The sequence below is a fragment of the Engystomops pustulosus genome, chromosome 6 (genome assembly GCF_040894005.1).
Source record: "Engystomops pustulosus chromosome 6, aEngPut4.maternal, whole genome shotgun sequence".
NCBI lineage: Eukaryota > Metazoa > Chordata > Amphibia > Anura > Leptodactylidae > Engystomops > Engystomops pustulosus.
In genome coordinates, this window is record NC_092416.1 from 99,935,394 (window position 1) to 99,957,288 (window position 21,895).

A 21,895-nucleotide genomic window follows, 5' to 3' on the forward strand; every position below is an offset into this window, starting at 1 on the left:
GGAACACAGAAAACTTAGATAATGTTTAGTAAACTCCACGAACAAACCGCACAAATGGCACACAAAAAAAAAAATAATGTGCACCAAACTAATATGAACAAACCACACAGACAGCACACAGAGAAATTACATAATGTGCACCAAGCTACAAGGACAGCCACATAGATGGCACACAGAAAATTAGATATTGTGCACCGAACTGCACAAACGAACCCTACAGATGGCACAAAGAAATGACTGTAGATAATGTGCACCAAATGCACATAGCTAACGCACCCTAAGATGCCCTAACTAATGCTAAAGATATTGTGCAGTGCTATTCACATGGTACACTGAAAAGTTCATCCAGTGTTGAATAACGCAAACATAGCGCACTGAAAAGTGTGTTTGGTGTGCTGAAAAAACATTCCTCGGCTTATACATGAGTGTCAGGATTCAGGATCAGTGGATCCTCTGGACCACCACGGGAGGTGGTACTAGCCGACACAGGGGACCGGAATCTAAGTGGCACCTAGTCTTCACCAGAGCCCGCCGCAAAGCAGGATGGTCTTGCTGCAGCTGGGTACCACCAGATCGTTCCACAGGTGTGACTAGACTGTGGTGGCAATCAAGGTTGAGGTACCTTTGCAGGAGACAGTCTTGTGGTCAGTTTCAGGCACAGTGTCAGGACAGGTGGCAGAGAAGCAAGGTCAAGTCCAATCTTAGCAACAAGAGGTCCAGGCAGAAGGGAAAAGGGAAAACAGGAAAGGACTGAACACCCAGGAGCACGGGAATAGGAACACAGGAATGCAGGAAGACGTAGGAAGGCGAGACACAAGAACAGAGGAACATGGGAACTCAGGAGCAGGAACACACTGGAACATAGCAACAGGAACAACCAGATACGCAGGAATACTCAGGGATATCGCAGGGGAGTTTTCTTTATGGCTTAGGCTCAAAGATCCGGCAGAGGAGGTACTTGCCCGGAGAATCGAATAAGGATGACAGATTGCAGCAGGGAGATGTGGAAAGAATCGTGATGCACATGGTGGGAGGAAGGCGGAGCTTATACGCTACTAAATTAAAGCGCTGTAACACCTTGAATGGTCCCAGGAAACGTGGACCCCCGTTTGTAAATGGGGATCTTCAACCGAACATACCTGGAGGACAGCCACACTTTATCTCCTAGAGAGAAGATGGGAGGAAACCTGTGTTTCTTATCAGCCTGAGTTTTGGACGCCTGAAGCGGAGACAGACGAGACCGTTCTCAGATGAATATAAGGTCTTCTACCAACTCTTCCACAGCAGGAACATCAGCAGACACGGAGAGAGGTGGGGGTGGACGTGGAAGTCTCCAATACACAACAAAGAAAGGGGTGGCACCGGCAAACTCAATTCCAGGGAGTTGTAAGAGAACTTTGCCCATGGAAGCAGAGTGGACCAGTCGTCCTGTCAGTCGGAGACAAAATGGCGGATAAAACAGCCTAGGATATGATTAACTCTCTTGGCTTGACTGTTAGACTGAGGGTGATATGCTGAAGAAAAGTCAAATTTCACCTGGAGTTGGCTGCACAGAGAAGCCAGAACCGGGAAAAAACTGAACCCCAAGGTCAGATACAAAATGCAGCTGGAAGATGAGAGTGAAGAACAGGCAGGCATGGCAAAGAGCAGTCAGCAGACCTGGCTGCAGGACAAAATGGGACATTTTGGAGAACCGGTCAGTTACCACCCAGATAACGGTATTCCCAGAGGAACAGGGGAGGTCCATAACAAAGTCCATGGCCAAGTGAGTCCATGGGCAGCAACAGGTATCGGCAACGGCATCAGGATACCAGCGGGATTGAGGCGAGATGGCTTATTACGAGCACAGGAGGTGCAGGAATCCACAAAATCCTGTACAACTTGGACCAGATCCGGCCACCAATAGTAATGGGAGATGAGGGCTACGGAGCGCTGCCCCCCAGGATGCCCAGCCACACGAGAGCAATGTCCCCAAGTCAAAATCTTCTTCCGAAGGGCATGTCAGATATAAGTCTAGCCAGGTGGAAGCTGCCGGAGGTCCACTGGAGAGGTCACAACCAGCTGTTCCAGAGGGATGATATGTCGAGAAGCTGGTTCTTCCCCAATAACAAGTGGCACGAGAGAAAGTATCTGCCTTTACGTTCTTCTCAGCAGGACGAAAATTGATCAAAAAACTAAAACGTGAAAAGAAAAGGGACCAGTAGTCTTGTAGTGGATTGAGACGCTGAGCAGTCTGGAGGTACAGGAGATTCTTGTGGTCAGAATATACGCTGACCGGGTAGTGAGCTCCTTTTAGAAATAAAAACACAGGTAAGCGTTCAGCCCTTTGGCCCTTCCTGAGTGAGCACAGCTTCAGCACCAACCGAGGAGGCATCAACCTCAACCTGGAAAGGTTTATCTAAATCTGGCTGTGTCAGTACAGGAGCAGAAGCAAAGGCAGACTTCAGTTTGGAGAATGCTTCCTCAGCTGCCAGAGGCCAGAGTCTGGGATCTGCGCCTTTTCTATTTAAGGCCACAATGGGAGATACAAGGGAAGAGAAGTGAGGAATGAATTGCTGGTAATGGTACGAAGTCCTACTGGGCAAGGCCACTGAGGTACCGCAGACAACTTGGTTGGATCCTTCTGTAGGCCTTTATCGGAGATGATGTATCCGAGAAACGAAAGACTCTTATGATGGAACTGGCACTTCTCCAGTATGGCATAGAGATTATTGACCCTTAGGCACCTAAGAACTTGTCGTACATGGACTTGGTGAGACTCCAGATCAGCAGAGAACACCAAGATGTCATCCAAGTAGACTACGACACAGGTGTTTTACAAGTCTCTGAAGATATCATTAACAAATTCCTGAAACACTGCAGGCACACTGCACAGTCCAAAGGGCATGACCAGCTACTCAAAGTGCCCATGTCGGGTGTTGTAGGCGGTCTTCCACTCATCGCCCTCCCAGATGCGGATAAGATTGTATGCCCCTCGAAGGTCCAATTTAAGGTCCAAGACCTTAACACCACGTAGGTGGTCAAAGAGTTCTGTGATCAAGGGCAGCAGATACCGCTTCTTTACAGTCACTTTATTGAGCCCCCTATAATAAATGCAGGGGCGGAGAGATCCAACCTTCTTGGACACAAAGAAGAAACCGGCACTGGCAATAGAAGAGGACTTGCGGATGAACCCATTCTGCAGATTCTCCTTGATATAGGCCGATATGGCCACTGTTTCAGGCACAGACAGTGGTTAAACTCGACCTTGTGGAGGTGATGTGCCGGGCAGAAGCTCTATAGGGCAATCATATGGATGATTCGGTGGTAGGGTCTCCACTTGCTTTTCAGAGAAGACATCAGCACTGTCCAGATAAGCAGCAGGAAGACCCTCCAGAGACATGAGAAGAACCTCCTCAGTCTGCCAGGTGCGTGTCACTGCAACCACGGAAGTCCCAAAAAGACGGAGGATGTGGAAAGGGGAAGGACAGTCTCTCCTTATGTAAGGCACCAACTTGCAAACACAGTGGTTTTCAGTGTGATACTGGACTGGGAGAGAGAAAATCTGGCCACTGACTGAGGAGATGATCATTGGCTTCTTGAGGCAGACCACTGGAATGTGATGCTGCGAGACCAGGGCAGCATCCAGAAAGTTTTCTGCAGACCCGGAGTCTGGCACACACTTGAAACAGGCTACCTGTGCCAACACTGAGGAGCATGGAAATGACTAGACATGTAGAAGCTTTGTTAACACCTAGGGATACTTCTCCCAAGAACCCTAGGTGCTGGCATTTCCCAAACGTTGGGGGCGAACAGGACACGACCCAATGAAGTGACTGGTGAAATGCAGGCAGAGTTTCCCCTGATGTCTTCTGGAACACTCCAGGGAGGAGAGTCTGGCTCTGTCCAACTGCACAGGCTCCTCTGCAGATGGTACGGCCGGAGGCTGGAGCGGCCTTTGGAAATCAGGAGCCAGGCGTGATATACATCGTTTATGGCCTTGTGGTTGCTTGTGACGTAACTCCTCGGTATGCTACATAAACCGCATGTCAATCTGAGTGGCCAAGGTGATGAGACCATTCAAGGTAGACGGCAGGTCACGAACGGCCAATGCATCCTTAACTTGAGAAGAGAGACCTTTTCTGAAGTTTGCGGACAGGGCTGCATTGTTCCAGGAAAGTTCCGAGGCCAGGGTACGGAACTGGACATCATATTCTCCCACAGGAGAGTTTCCCTGGCAAAGATTCAGTAGCACGGTCTCAACAGAGGAGGCCCACGCAGGTTCTTTGAACACAAACCAGAATTTCGCCAGGAATGCCGTGTGAGTAGCCATGACCGGGTCGTCTCTGTCCCAGAAGACTGATGATAAATGCCACCTTGGATTGATCCGTGACAAAGTGAGAGTTCAATGTTCAGGGAGCACTAGGTAATAAAGCCCCTGCACCGCTTGGGGTCCCCATCATACTTATCGGGCATAGATAAACATAGCCTAGGTTCAGGAGCAGGCAGGCTAACCGGAGCAGCAGGAGGAGCTGCAGGAGCTTGACACTGTGGCAGTGTCATTGCCATTGCTGCAAAATGCCGGTGACTTTTCCCCAACTGTTCACTTTGCGTGGCAATCTGCCAGGACTGAGGAGCCACGATAGTGGTAAGATCAGAACAAAAATGTAGGGGAGCCTTTGCAGGATCTATGGACGGATCTTACTGTCAGGATTTGGGATCAGTGCATCCTCTGGACAACTGCGGGAGGTGGTTCTAGCCAACACCTGGTACCGGAATCTACGTGCCACCTGGTCTTCACCAGAGCCTGCCGCAAAGCAGGATGGTCTTTCTGTGGCGGGGTACCACCAGGTTGTTCCACAAGTGCGACTAGCCTGCGCACCTTTGCAGGAGACATTCTCGTGGTCAAGTCCAATCCGAGATCAGCAACAGGAGGACCAGGCAGAAAGGAAATGGGAACACAGGAACGGACTGAAACACAGGAGCACGGGAGCAAGAACACAGGAACACGGGAACAGGAACACACAGGAGGACAGGAACAGGAACACGGGAACAGGAATGCAGGAACACACAGCAACACAGGAATGCAGGAACACAGTAACTCAGGAGCAGGAACACACAGGAACGTAGCAACAGGAACAACCAGGAATGCTGGAATACTCAGGGATATTGCAGGGGAGCTTTCTCTATGGCATAGGCTCAAAGATACACAGGGGACTGTGTAACTTATCAGGGAAGGCAGCTGGCCAGGTGCCAATTATCGGCGCCTGGCCCTTTAAATTCTACAGAGCCGGACACCCCAGGGACCGCTGCTGGAGCCAGGATAGGTGAGTTGGGTCGCAGGGGCACCCGTGGCTGTGACAACGAGTCAATAAAAAATTTAACTTGCATACTATCCTTCCGGCATCAGTGTTTATTGCATAGGACTTGTATGTTTTAAATGGTACTGTTTACCTCATCATATTTATTACAACCCATTGGGGATTGAGTTGTTTGCTGTGACCACCAACAGACATATTTTCAATTTTATGTTTTTTTTTTAATTATTTATTAATACAAAAGTAATTTTAGTGATATATAATCGTGTGTGCTATGTGTACAATTGTTTGGGCAGGTTCTTGTTTAGGTATTGTGTTACTACTGGCAGCCTTGGGGTCTTTCATTGGGCCCCAGATCTGTCATGACACCCCAGAACCAGGGGTGCCATTTGGGAGGGAATGTTGGGGACTACCACAATAATCACAAACTCTTTGCTTTGGAGCTTACAAAATCTCCATAATGTGGCAGTATATTATGGTACTGTAAAGGGTTAAATAAGCTGCACTACACTGCATATTTCTGAAACTACATGCAATACATTTCATGTCAAGATACTCAATGTGCTAACTTTCTTGGCTTCCCATTTAATTTCAGGTTTAAGCAACATTATTGGTGTAATTGTTTACATTTCTGCCAATGCTGGAGATCCTGGTACAAAGAGAGATGATGAGAAGAAAAGTCATTATTCATATGGTTGGTCCTTTTATTTTGGAGGACTCTCTTTTATCATTGCTGAAATGATTGGGGTCCTTGCTGTTAATATCTACATAGAAAAGAACCGAGAAGCACATTGTAAATCACGTACTGAGCTGATCAAAAATCCATCAGCCATTCTTCGTTTACCAAGCTATCGTTTTCGATATCGCCGACGCTCTAGATCAAGTTCACGATCCACTGAACCATCACAATCAAGGGACACTTCTCCAGTTGGAGTGAAAGGGATTCCATCTACAGATATCTCCATGTATACCTTGTCAAGAGATACCTCCAAGGCTAATGTAAGCAGTCTGTATAACACAGAGCGTGGGGATCATAGTTTTTTACAGCTGCACAACTGCTTTCCCAAGGAACCTGGGGTCACCGTCACCGTCACAGGACCAGCCTCAAACACAGGCACCCTGGGCAAGGACGGTTCAAACACCAACACTTTAAACAGGAAAACCACCCCTGTGTAGGTGGTTTCAAGGCTAAGGTCTTCAAAGTGAGTGTGTGAGAGTGAGTGTGTTACCGGTGTGACAGGATGTAAGTTTTAGGATAGAGGTCGGAGCCATTTTATGCCATGTAGCTGCCAATTTCTGGTATAGAGGTGTTAGGAATCTCTTTATCAGCTAAAGAAATACTGGAACCAAATGATATTCCCTGCATTATATTGTTTTGATAAGACATACATTCTCAAAGTTAATGTACTTGATAGGATGCTAATTATCAACTGTTCTCTTAAAAAACACTATAAAAGAAACAAGGCTAATATTGCTGCTATGCTGCAGTTTCTTTCACTAAAGTACCAGGAAGAAAAGGATAAAAACTATTATACATATGTAACATTTTATATAGACACCTCTTGTGACAAGTCTGTTTAGTAAATATCAGCTTGCCTAGCAAAGAATCATCTTCAAGCATATTTTACTATAAATAATCTTTTTCTAGAAACCCATATGACATTAATCTGTTATTCCTCCAGGAAATGTAGAAATACATTTAGAGAAACTAAATGTTACCATTTCTCTTGTTGAAGGGGCAATTGTCCATCAATTCTCACATTGTCCCACCAGTTAGTGTCAGATTGGGGACAGACTCCTACAAAAAAAGTGAATGGTAACAAACAGCAAAATCTAAAAAAGAACTAATGGCACCCTGCTATTGTTATTTCAAAGTCTTTACAGTTACAGACATGTTAGCTGAGTTGACAAGTCCTTTCTGGTCATTTGATTTCTTATGAACTAACTAGGGTGATGTACAGCATACAGGAGAAATAAAGAACAAATAAAGAACATTACAATAAGATGTATCACAGATGAGGATAAAAACTAAATGCCAATTCATAGGATGATCAGTTCTGACATTCAATATTAAGGTTCACCTTTTAAGTTCTTCACAGATGCAATAGTAATTACATCATAATTACAGTAATTAAATCTGTTTTAATAATACAGAACGAAGAGCCAGGATAGGTTTTGTCGGTTCTTGGAGACTGAAGCACATCCACTGACCTCAGTAGCTGCCCATTGTTTTTTAACAGATGCCATGTAATGCTTCATTACAGTTTTACAAGTCATGTCAATGGTCATGTAATTATGGCTTATCCGCTGTTCTTAAAATAAGGAGGATTTTGTAACAAAATAAGTTATTTTTATGCATACGTTTTACTGTTCCACCCATCTTTCACTTATACTGGATCCAGAGGAATCATTACAATTCTCAGCAGATGTCAAACACAGGCCTACCTTAATTCTTGGTCTTTTGGTAACAAAATACCAATTCTAAAGCATTCACAAAAATGTATTTTATACCCTGTAGATTAAAGGGGTTCTCCGGTCACTATATGTACTTTTTTATAAACTGACCAGTTCTTTTTGCTTTTACTATAGCTACACACCCTTACCTCACCACCGTGGGCTGTATAATTTCATTTCCTTCACTTGTCACTTCATAGCTCACTGCTGCAGCTGCATCAGAGAAAGTATACAAGTAGTTTCTGTGGAAACTGTAAGTGTAGCAGGAGCTGGCAGTGCACAGGAATGACTATGATTTCATGCAAGGGGGGCAGAAAATGTTGTTATGAAACTGATGGAGGGTTGCAGTGGCAATATAAGAATAATATTTCACAAAACACAGGGCTTCACAGCCTACATCATTTGTGGTATTATTAAAAATAGAGAAATTATTATAGTGACTATTATAGTGTCTGAAAGGGAAATATAAATTTTTCCTTATAGAGATGGAGGTTACTGGAATTACACATACAGAGCATATTTTTACATCTTCAGTTTAACATACTTGAATGGTTGACTGTTATGCTCTTTGCATGGTAACAGAAGCATGGAACTACTACACTTCCATTTGACACAGAAGAAGGTAAAATGATTATATTTAGAGATGGGCAAATTTAAAAAAAATTCGATTTGCCGAGTTTGCCGAATTTCACGATAAAATTAGATTCTTAAATCTAATGCTTAAATATGCATAGGGAGTATGGTTTGGTCTTCAAACAATGCTGTGTTTTAGTATGACATGCACATGACAGCTGCCGTTCTTAGAATCGATTTACTCTTCAATTCCATGGGCACTTACAGGGACCAACTTCACAAAATAAACGAAGCTGGAACGCAGCCTGACAAGGTAACGTCTGAGCCAGCTTGAAAGGACTGAGCTGAGGGCCAAGATTCCACTATAACATCAAAGAGTGCACTATGTTGATTTGACATAGAAAATAATTCGAAAGACTTGAAATTTGGGGAATACAGAACCCCAAAAACTGACACCCTGGAATTTGAGAAAAAATCACTTCACCAACTATGTAGATTTGACATGAATTTCTTGATATCAACTTTAGCAACAAAAAAGAATTGAAATTTGGGGAATACAGAATCCCAAAAACTGACACCCTGGACTATGAGCAAAATTCACTTCATCAGCTACTGAGTACAAACAGCTAGACGCTAGGGACAGCACATGCAGTGTGAAATGATGGGATTGCAAATGGCCGCCTGTTTTATAAAACCGTCCGGTCGCTGATTTTCTTACATGTCTGCACATGTGATCGAGGGTGTTCTTTTCTTCTTCCCAGAGTTCTCTGCCCCATGTAACACATTGTGCTCGCGGCCATTTTGCTAATAAAGGAAAGAAAAAAAAATTGGTTCCCACAAATCACCGTAAACTTCGGATTCATGCAGAACCAAAGTTTTCCTGAAATTCTAAATGAATTCCACTTCGTTAGAATCGATTCGCCCATTTCTAATTATATTGTATGTTTTCATACAGCTGAGCAGCAATGTTCCTCTTTTGTACATTGGTACATAATGAGGTAAATACTTGCTATATATATATATATATATATATGTATATATATATATATATATATACACACACAGATACACACAGGTATGTGTATGTATATTGCAATCCATTTTTTACAGGGTAATTACTCGCTACAGAACATACAGTACATAGCGCTAATAGACCACTTAATAGTGTTTTCTACAACTGTGCTATCCCCAGTGTTTGTGCTTCCACTTTGTGACCAACTGGAGACTGATAGAGCCCTACATTTATTTCTGCTCCTTGTGAGATACTGTAGACACTCAAAAATTGCTTTTACATTAGAGTCCAGAAGCTGCATGTTACTTCCCTTTTACCATTTATTTTATTGGTTCAGTAATAAAATGTTGTTAAGTCCACCAAATATGGCTGTGAGAATCTGTAAGAAAAAAGGTGGATATGAAGCTTGTGCAAAATTATAGTGAATTCTAACCTGTAAGAAAAAAAACTCCATAAAACATATAATGAACAACATGTTTAACATGTTAGGCATTACAAACAATAGTTGTCCAAACTTCATGGGCTGCTGCTCCAGTGCTTGAATACAATTTTTATTTACTGGATGCAGTGAGAATTTTACATTTATAGCATTATCCTACCAAGGCCACTGATGGGCTTCTTGTCAATGTGGCATTATTGCTGAAGGCCAAAAATGTTCAGCAGCATAAGTTCACTGGTGTAGGATTGTAGCGAATTCAACAAGTAACTAATTATTATGTTGTCATTTGACATCATTGCCTAACTTCACAATATAATATAAACTTGAGCGATCCCTAAATTGATTAAAATATAAAAAAAATTGTGGATACCCTCACACCGACTGGGATTCAGGAAGTCAGGTTCATGATGGAAATTACTGTTGGATAATAAGATCCCTTTAACCAACAAAGATGCCACAGTTGTCATCATTGAAAAAAATGGTGAATTCTCATGGTTACATGAATTTAATAATGTATATAGAAAAACAGTGGAATCGGCACTCACCAGTATTTTTCTCCTTCTCAATGCTGTTTTATTGGTGCATGCATAGACTCACAAGACAATCAAACACATATGTGTTTGATTGTCTTGTGAGTCTATGCATGTCCTCCCTCACCCCCTTACCTCGACCAACTTCACTTATGAAATGTTCTTTGTAAGTATGCACCAATAAAACAGCATTGAGAAGGAGAAAAATACTGGTGAGTGCCGATTCCACAGTTTTTCTATATGCATCACTGGGACCTATTCACATTAAGGGAACCAGAGCACCACTTTGCCTTCGATGTCAGAATTGATGTTTGAATTTGGATTACTTGACGCAAATATGATGATTATAGAGTAGTGCCACTCAACTTAACATCCCTCAGTGTCTCGCAATTTAATAATGTATTAATGAGAAAAAAACATAAATGTCATTCTAAGTCACAGAACCTATGTACAAATAATAGAACATCGTCATGAGATTCCTCATAGCTCAGCTTTGTGGAACAATATGAGGTTGGCACGTTTATGTCATATTTAGGCTACATTCAAACAGCCATATGGGGGATGTATATACGGCCGATGTATATACGTGCCCCATAGACGGCAATGGGCCGCACACGTGCGGTACCATACCGTTCTTTAGCCAGGAGAAAGTTCTTTAGCCATCTTCTATCCTTCCCCATAATACGGCGCCGTGCACCATACATCGTTGTGTAGAGGGGCTCACCGCCTCCTCCTTTCCCAGGCACTGACGTGCTACAGTACGTGCTACAGTACAGCGGGCACACTGTTGTGGGAATGTAGCCTTAGTTTCCAAAAAGTCAGAATTTGAGTGAAGGATTACCACCAAACTAATGGAAACATCAGAGACAGACAACGATAATAGAATTGTGTACACATTCTTATGATTGTTCTGTGATGATGTTTGATGATCTTTTGCTTTGATGTTTTTCACACTAAAAAAGTGAACTTTTATCGTCTGCTATGGTATAAAGATAATGAATGGTGCCTTGCAAAGGCAGAAGCAGTAATATAATAGTTGTTTAAATCGAAAGCAGGACGAAAGCAGCTTCATTTATGTGTCAATTATAGCTGCGTTCTACTATGTGATGCCCAAAACAACCTAAGTGAGTTCATAGCTAGGTAGCTGCATTCTTCTTGTTGACCATTCTCGATGTTACAAGGTAAGGTTCTCTTTTGGTGATATTTCAGTACTGACAATAAATCCTTTAAAGCCTATAATTCTGAATTATTAATAAGAATTCTACAAAGATGCAGAGACTTGCAAGTAAACAGACATGGTGCTCACAGTGAAGAAATTTGATTATCTACAAGAGAGTGTCAAACAAATGAAGCATTTTCTACAATTGAGGAAGTTTTTCATCAGGCAAATAATGAACCTTTTCATATGAAAATAAACTTAAATGGAATGAATTATGAGTTTTGCCCATGTTAATCTGCAGAAGGTGTAAGGTAGCAACAGACAGCTATGTAAGTACCGAGAGGATCACTTTAAACAACACATCACAGTCCCTCCCTCTGTGCCATTCAAATAGAAGCCTGAACAGCAGTGACTTGTCTACAATCATGGAATATTGAAGCATTTTTCACAGTCCTGCTGCTAATAAATACACAACAAAGGTATGGTGACTGAGCAATACCTAACCCTGGTTGCTGAGAACACAGCTGTGTGGAAACACACACCCAGTATGTACAGCAACGAAGGCATTGAGTCTCCCTCATTTCAGGGAGGGGCTGATTTTTGAGTCTCTGCTATCACAATAAAACTAGCCCTTACAGCATTCCATTTTGTGATATGGCTTTGGTGATCACAGAGTGTCATGAAATCAAATTTCTTTTCATCTTCTGTTCAGGGACTTGTACTTGTTTTGGTGTTCTGTTTCATAGTGTATATATAATAGTATTCTTTTGTTACAGGTATGTGGCTTCCACACACAAAACAAACAGGCCTGGGCTTTATATTTGTAAGCAGATACTCTGATTCTCTATTTTATAGAAAGCGGTGTTTTCCACTTAACGTTATGGCATGTGACCAGTAGCATGAGATCTCTCATAAATGTCATCAGAAGACCAGCACTTTTGTGTCCTGATTGACATGCCAACACAACAAGCCATTACTAAGTGACATTGGATAGTTTCCAAATTTGGGCCACGGGCAAGAGTTTGACACCCCTGATCTAGAACATAATATTATTTACAATATTTTATCATAAAGAATGTAACAGGTTTAATTAAACTGAATTATTCCATCATTCAGCAACCTCTTGTCTGCCCCTCTGATACATAGATATCTCAATCAAAAAAATGGCATCAATTCACAATATATCTACTTACACAAATAATGCATCAATGAATCAATTTATTGAAAAAATTAGATTTTCTTGAAAAGCTGCTATTTCTCATGACACACAGCATTGAGAAAATTGAGGAAGGACAAATCTGAACATGCAGAACATGCTCCATAAATACAATCTGATGGGAAAAAGTATACATTTTTAAAGTGATAACGTACATTGTTATATGTGATCAGAGGCATTACTATTGTTTTTCAATAGGGGTGCCTTGCAAAGAATGATTTTCATCATAAGCCAGAACACATACATTTCTGTCTATGTATTTCATGCTAATGAAGTTGCAATAAATCACATTCACATGGTTACTGACCATCAATATGTGAAGGCACATTATCTTTGAATGTAAGGCACAGCTGCTGTTGAAGCTTCCACCAAAAATAGGGACAGAGAGCCAGGTGCTGCCTCCATGTCCAAAAAACAGCTGCAGCAAAGTTCTGATTGGTGAGGAGTCTAAATTTAAATCCACCATCAAGTTTTGATTGTCTAAACCTGATGGTTCGACTCAAATCTATTACATTCCCCTCCCCCTTGCTATAAATGCCCACTTTTGATGCTGGAATGTTCACTTAAAATGCTCCTGTGCAGGGTGCCCCCATATTTGGGGGAAGAACCTTGCTTCCTGCGCTGCTTTCCTAGGAGCATTTAAAACAGATATCACCCATAGTCAGTTCCTGCACCGATCATGGGTGTTTCTTGTTGGGGTTCGGGTCTGGCAACCAGACCTAAACAGGTGTTTAAAATTCATCTGAACCCGAATTTTAACGGAACCACTCATCACTTGCCATCCCTGTGGGTACTGCTCCTTTATGATGTCACTCTGCAGATGGTTCCAGTACACATTTTGCTCCAAGTTTGTTTTTCTATTATTACCTTATTTTTTGTTGTAGTTTAAATCATCTTATTAATCTGCAGAAACTTTTAAAGAAAATCTACCATCAAATTCAACATGATACTCATGCTACTGACTCATAGGTCCAGGCAGTGTGACTGTGGTGATCTTCTTATATTTGTTATCCATGGCCTCCTTCCGACTAAAATAAACTTTTATAATTATGCTAATAAACTGAAGTGCTCTGGGAGTGTTACCAGACCCCCTCACTGCTGCAGATTCACAGGCTGGTACAATGAGCAGAACATGTCTCATCCATCCCCCTGCCCTCTCTCTTTCCACTGCCTGTGTAATATAGCAGCAGTAGGGAATGCAGGGGGAGTAGAGACCTGCTATGCCCATTGTAACAGTCCTTGAAACTACACCACAGAGAGGCTTTGGAAACACCCAACAGAGCCTTTCAGGTTCATAAATTTCATTATAAAAGAATGATTTAAGACCGAAAGAGGCAATAAATATCAAATATAAGAAGTTTACCACAGTCACGGTCCCTGGATCTGTGAACAAGTGCCCCTGGTTTATTATTAATAGCTTTAATGGTAGCTTTACTTTAAGGAATAGCATGTAAAGCACCTGAAACTCCACATGGAATGCTGTTAAAGGCAGCTTTTAGCCTTCAATGTGACAATCCATAGTCAGTTTATAGACTGGCATGGAAATCCCAAGGAAATGTTTCATGTGTTTGACTTTGACCAATCATATTATTGCTACTCTTTGACCCCTTTCTGACATTGGACGTAGTACTACGTCACATGCCAAAAGGACTTGCCACATTATTACGTATTATGATGTCCAACTTCTGGCACCGGCTGCAGAACAGTGCCGGTGCCAGAAGCGGTGGGTGTCAGCTGTATATTATAGCCGACACCCACCGCTAACACCCGCAATCGGAGTTTCTTCTGATCATGGGCGTTAACCCCTTACACGCCATGGTCATGCTGTCCCCCCTACGGCGCTTACCGGAGGGGGGGGCATAATTCCGATGGCAGCCCCGGGTCTACCAGTGCCCTGGGGCTGTGTGATCCTTCTCCGGGAGCTGGGTCCTGCCTCTTAGCAGGACCCGGCTGTAACACAGTGAGCATGCACAGCATAACATTGTGTAATACATCTGTATTACACTGTGTTATAGGAATAAGAGCTTGAACAAGCAATGAGAGCATTCAGATCAAGCGAACATATAAAAGTAAAAAAAAAGTTGAAAACATTTTAGAAAAACATTTTTTTTTTTAAAGAATTAATTAAATAAAGTTAAAGTCCCCTACACACCAACATTACCTTTACATACCTAATAAAGTACAAAAAACACAAAATTTTGAAAAAACCCCACATATTTGGTGTCTCCACATCTGTAACAATCTGTACAATAAATAAGTAACATTATTGGACCTGCTTGGTGAACGCTGTAAAAACAAAACTCGAAAAACTTTTTATAAAATCCAACAAAAATGTTCCAAAAAGTGATCAAAAAAAGTTAAGGACAACTCAACACGTAAAAAAATAAGCCCTAAACCAGCTCTGTCAACCAAAAAATATTAAAGTTATGTCTCCGAAAAGATGGCGATCCGAAAATATATGAGATTTTCTCTATATTAGGTTTTCTTCAATAAAAATGTAAAAATATATAAAAATTCTATATAAATGAGGTATCACCATAATCGTAGTGATCCATAGAATAAAGACAATATGTTATTTTTATGGAACGATGTATGGCCCCAAAAAATACAAGCATAAAGGAAACCAGAATTTATGATTTTCAACAAAATCTCATCAATAAGCCAATAACTAACTAATATGAAGTATTTGTAAAGTCCATCTTATGTCGCTTAAAATAAGCCCTTATTTGTCCAAATTTCCCAAAAAAATAAAGATTGTATAGCCGTTAAAAGGGTCAATGCATAATCTGCTTCAATGCCCTGGCGTGTGCCCATACAACAGATATGGGGTATTGTTTTGGTACTTTATCCACTGAAAATTTTTGCATTTAAAAAAAAAAAAATTGTACACAATTTTGTTTTATCCCCTATAAAACAATTAGAGGGTTAACAAACTTCATAAAAGTTGTTTACGTACATTAAGGGGTGTAGTTTACTTTTATTTAGGTCTCTTAAAGTGACTTGAAATCTGAGCAGATCCCTCAATAGCAGGATTGTGTGTTCAAAGCTCCATAACATCTTACAAAAAAAACCATGTCCACATAAACCAGACATTCGGTTAATGTTAGTTATCAAGTCTTTTTGCTATTATGACTATGTATGGAAAAAGTAGAACATTTTGAATTTCAAAAATGTTACCAAATTTTCACCAAATATCAGTTTTTTCATAAATAAATGCAAAACATACCACCAAAATATTTCATGAAGTACAAAGTGTCATGAGAAAACAATTTCAAAATCACTTGGATATGTTAAAGCGTTCCAAAGTTATAACCACTTATAGTGACACAGGGCAGATTTTCAAAAAAATGTGCTGTGTCAGGAAGGTAAAAAGTGACTTTGGCGTTAAGGGGTTAAATACTGGAAGAAATTGTATAAATGATAGTGAGTAAGGACTAGTACCTACAAGACTACAATATCCAGTGTATATAGAACAGTTGAGGCTAAGAAAGATCTAAGGCTGGAAAGTTCCCCTACGCACAGGATTACAGACAGTATCAAGAGAGTAATATCGCTCAGTTAAATATATTAGATGAAATTACAAATAATTACAGGAGACAAGAAGTTTATATATTAGAGCAGATGTGGGGACCAGATGTCTTCAGTGCTGCTGTTCTGGGAAATATCATCTTCAAAGAGTGCAACAGTGATGCAGTGAACTGCAATTTACCTCTGTCAGCACCTGCAGATTCTCATCCTTTTTATTTGCAAAATAGTCATCTATCTCTGTTGTCAAAATAATAGCATGCTAAGGCAAAATGGGTGAAGCTATTATTTCTTTAGGTTTTTGTAGGAGAAGTATGAGGATTCCCAGCAGTGTAGCAATAGCAGGATCAGCAGGAAGAGGGCAACTTAAAGAGTAAAAGATTGAGTCATGCTGGAATTAAAACTACAATAAATTATTATGACTTATCTCCAAGTAACTGTTGTATCTATTTCAGCAGAGAAAATTTCAGAAAGCTTAACATAGCAAACTCAGAGGGGAAACAGAAAAAAATTCTAAGAAAAATCACAGAAGAAAGATTATTTTTCATCTAAGAAATAGTGTTGAGCAAACTAGACCCACAGAGCCGGGGCCGAGTTTGCTTCAACTTCTCCCTGCAGTTACCGCCCCTGTTTGGTACTGCAACAATGGTGGCCGTTAACTCTTTAAATGCCTCTGGCAAAGTCGCCAGTGACATTTAAATGGCTGTGGTGTGCTGGCACTAACCTGCTGGTGAAGCTGGGAAGCACTGATGAAGGAAACAAACATGGTAGAAGTGGTAGAAGTTCTGCTGGGGGCCTTGAATTAGCTGGTGAAGCTGGAGTCTGGAGGGCCCCTATATGTCTGCAATTGTGGTGGTGAGATCTACAAGACAAGAATAAAGTTAAAATTAGATTATTTTCTCCTTATCTAACAGCTCTTATGTGAACATTTTAGACATACTTTTTCCAGTAACTTGTAAAAAGGAATCCTGGAAGGATCCTGGACAAACTGTTGTGGGTAAGAATATCCTCTGCCTCCCTAAAAAAAATTTAATGAATTATAATTTACAATTAAAGCTTATAGTGACATCTCTGTGTTAATCAGTCTTATGATCTTTGAAAACTGTTCACCTTATCATGTTTTTTTCATAAACTAGGTGGGAATTAAATAATAGCCCAATGTTAAGTTACAGTGCACATCAAATAGAATAGTACTGAAAATAAGAAGAGCTCTCTTACTGTATAATATGAAATGGCTTGATCATATGCTGACCGTAGAGCCCAATACATTTTAACGTGGAATATATGTTCTTTAATGATCATAAGTGACACAGATCTAATGTCCTCCAAAAAATATCAAACAACAAAAGTTTTGAAGGTGATCTATGGACACAAGAGAGAGACCCCCGACAGCTCTGCAATTTTATAACGGAATTAAGTATTGAGAAAGGAGAAAGAAAATGTCATATTGAATATATATTTTCTTTTACGGGATTCAGTGACAAGATAATTTGCCAGTGGTTTACAGCAGTTGTTTTTAGAACATTCCAATAGGTAAAATACCTCAAAAGAAGAGGGTAAAAGAAATGTATCTTTCATCACTCCTGACATGTCTTGTTTTAGAAAATACTCATATTCCCATTAAGTCATTTTGGAGCGTTATTTCTCATAACTCTGTGTTTTGTGATTCCTACCATATGTTGTTTAAACAACAATGTACAGAGGCATTGACAACTGGGTGATATGCTTACCCTTGCCAGTAGGAAGTGCTCTTTTCAATTTGAAAAAATATTTTCAGAAATACTTAAAACTTAGTTTCTTGCATTGAAATATTGTGTGTATTGTTTCACCGTTGTCCCTAATTGTGTAAGATAAACATTTCTGCCTTATCAATTTGTTTCATCAACATCAGTGAAAAAGCATGTGATAGTATCAGTGAAGATTTTGTCACTTTATAATGACTCTGGCCAATAGACTCTGACCACCAGCTATCTAGTTTCATGCAAGAACCTGAAATTCAATCTTCAGTACTGAAATGTAAAGCCTCATTTGACCTAACTTGACAACCTAAGACTGCAGCACAAACAAATATGGAATCACATGAGATCACATATAGCATTAATACATTGATGTATATTTATCTTCTGAGCAAGATGAAATTTTATTTCTGTGTAAATGTGCAGGATTGATTTGATAGACTGGACAATTTTAGTAATGCTTACGTGTGGAAATAAAATATACCTCTTCTGTATAGTAAAACATCAAAATTAAAACATCAAGAAACATATTGTATAGGGACCTCAAAAAGATGGTAATACAGGGACAATTCAGTGCCTTTTCTTTTATGCCAACACAGCATGCACTTTATTATCACACATGTAGGTATGGTTCCCTAAGCTTATAATATTATGCCATATACATTTTAATAATTAAAAATATGAGCTCCTAAATGGCTATTTACATAAGGTTAAAGAATCCAATTTTGACCAATTTCACACAGTTAACAATCAAGTGTAAGTGCTACAATATCCAACTGTGAAACACAGTGGCTTAAAATAACAAGCTAATGTCATGGAAATTTGGAATGATTAAGTAGGGCTATATTGACTTTAAAAGGGGGCAAAACTATACATATTACACTTCTCAACGATTTTCTCTAATATGCAAGTAATTCTGGCAGCATGCATGCTATATACCATCAGATAACATCATGGTTTATTATTTACAGAGCCATTACACACTTCACCAACTGGAAGACATATTTTACAAATCTCCAAGATTTTGTTTAGTTTGAAAGAAATTTTTTTTTCAAGATGTTGATATCTTATTGTTGCACTGATTTTTGATATGGTGCAGCTTCAGTGCTAAAATGACTATGTTTTGTTTGCCCTGTAAAACTGTGAACATAATATTTACCTGGGGCATGGTAAGCAGTATGAGTGGACATAGCTAGATGCAGTGGGTGAATGGGTAACATGCGTGTGTGTAAAATATGATTACAAGTTAACTTAAGCAACAAATATAGTATTACAAAGTCTTGCTCGCTCTTTTTATCAGTTAATATTGTTTTTTCATGGCTTGCTTTCTTATCCTTCATCACTTGATTTTAGGGACTGCAGGTTCTACTTTTGGTATCCTATAATGTCTGGTACAGGTAAACAAAATATTCTGTATCTTAGAAATTCTAAATATATAAAAAAATAAAATAAAATAAAAGTTTAAAGAAAAAAAGTAAAGTATGGGTATAAGATTGACATTAGATTGCACTGCATTGTTGTCAAAAGACTTTGTTTTCCATTGTTCTGTTCTCGATTCTGGTTTGTAGATGTCTGCTCTATTGGGCCATTAAAATGTGATTATTTTCCTTGTACACAATTCAAGACTATGTGCCAAACTTAAAAATACAGCCACATTTTGATGATATCTTGTGCACTTTTTGTGTGTATACCAACATATGAACAAAATATTCACAAATATTTATTGGGCCGATACAATATAACATACATTTAAATATACACTATCTATAAATTTATAGGAAATAAGTTTCATGTTGTAAATAATTACAGAAAACAAATGTAGCAGGGTTTACTTTATGCATCCTGATGGACTCTCTAACTAGGATTTTGGACAATCCTAGTTAGAGAGTCCATCAGGATGCATAAATTTGTAGGCAAATTTTTGGAGAAAGTGAAAATTTTTTGTCTTATTTTGGACAATAAGACAAAAAACTTTCACTTTCTCCAAAAATTTGCCTACAACAGTTCGCAAGTTGTTCTGATTGCATTTCAGCCCCTTTGACTTCTAAGTAGCTGAGCAATAGCTTCCACAACCTTTCAAAAGGTTTGATAGCTTATAATTTTATAGGTTCTGATCATCATTTTAAAGGATCTTTATATGCAAAAGTATTGCAAAATGTTATGTAGGGTCTTGAGGGAGGAAACATGAGATTGGCATTTTTCCTTTGGTGTTCTTCAAATCTATATTTTAAGTTGACTTGCAAATATTTTACACGAAAATTTTTTAACAGTCTATACTGGTTTTATCACAAGGTTAAGGAGAAATATAGTAATGTAGGAAACTACAATATCATGTTGTTATACAATAAAGAACTGTGCTATAAACAACTCAAAAGGATTACAAAGAATGTTTTCAACAAATGTACTTAACATGTGGATAAGCTTCATCATTTATAGAAATTTCATACTTTAGCATCAATTGATATAAAAGAAGTTCATTAGTTGTTTCAGAAGATGACTAACCATTATTACCGTATTTTTCGGACTATAAGACACTTCTTACTATAGGACGCACCCCAGATTTAGGCTTCCAAAAAAAGGAAATATATATTTTACACCAATTAAAATATCCCTGTTGGTCACACTAAAGCACAGCACACACAGACATACATACATTTGCACACACAGCTCAGCTACACACACAGAACCACTCACACAGCTCAGCTACACACACACAGAACCACACACACAGCTCAGCTACACACACAGAACCACACACACAGCTCAGCTACACACACAGAACCACACACACAGCTCAGCTACACACACAGAACCACACACACAGAACCACATACACAGCTCAGCTACGCACACAGAACCACACACACAGCCCAGCTATGCACACAAAACAACACACAAAGCTCAGCTTCACACATAGAACCACACACACACTTCCCTCATTCCCCTTCTTCATAACCTGTCCCAGCGCAGCAGGGCAGTATCAGACCTGTGGTGATGTAAGAAGCATGATGTGATCAGTCACATGATTCTGACATCACCGCACGTCCTGTACCTGTAGGAAGAGAAAAGTATGGAGCCTCACCTCTCTTGGAGATCGGGTGCAGCTCTATATCAGGGCATCACCCAATCTCCATTACAGCGGTCAGGAGGGTCTGGCAGTGCTGGATCCTCCTGACCTCCAGTCTATAAGACGCAGGGACTTTTTAGCAAGATTTATTCTTGCCAAAAAGGGCATCTTATAGTCCAAAAAATATGGTAATGTTAATCATGAGAGTTAGAGATGAGCGAATTTGTTAAAATCGCCAAATTTTTTTGAAAAAATTTGATTCCACCCGAATTGAATCATGACGAATCACGTTATAAAAACAGGTATTTTCTAGCTGCAGAGAGCCTGTAGGGTGTTGTAGAATGTTGTGCCATGCTCAAATATGACATCAGATGATTGCATAAATTATGACAGAACCTGTACTCTTAAACCCTGATACATGTAGCAACCCCCTAAAAGAGTGGAGAGGGTGTCAGCAGTAATTCTGCATTGACGTCACTGATCATTTCTCCCTTCATTTCGTCCGTCAGTGTTCGCTTTCAATTGGTCAATAGTCCATCATCACTATTGCTAAAGCCAAAAACAAACAGGAGTGGAACCAAAACAGAAATGACCAGTAAATGGGATATTTGCATGTCCTCTGTGTTCTGTATCCACTCCTGCTTTTGGCTATCAATCCTGAGAATTTTCATTCCTTCTGACAGATGAAATGAAGGTGGAAACTAAAAAAAACGTGGCAACATCATAGAGTGATGGAGAGTAAAAACTGCATTATGAAAATCACAGGGTGTTCCAGGGAGACAGCGGTCAGTTGGCAGCAGCATGAGTAGGCCGCAGAGTGGCACAATGAGTGTGGAGGTGGCGGCAGAAGCAGCAACAAGAGGCCACAAAGTGGCACAATGATAAGA

The 21,895-nt window shown here is 40.1% G+C and overlaps 1 protein-coding gene across 2 annotated transcripts in view; it reads left to right on the top strand.

The window, feature by feature from the left end:
• CACNG8 (calcium voltage-gated channel auxiliary subunit gamma 8) overlaps window positions 1–19,607 on the top strand; it is a 174,896-nt gene extending 155,289 nt beyond the window's left edge. For both annotated transcript variants that reach the window (XM_072110477.1, XM_072110475.1), the window contains one exon: window positions 5,893–19,607. In XM_072110477.1, coding sequence (XP_071966578.1) covers window positions 5,893–6,473 — 581 coding nt within the window. In that variant the 3' untranslated portion in view covers window positions 6,474–19,607. The remainder of the gene's footprint in view (window positions 1–5,892) is intronic.
• The last annotated feature ends 2,288 nt before the right edge of the window (window positions 19,608–21,895 follow it).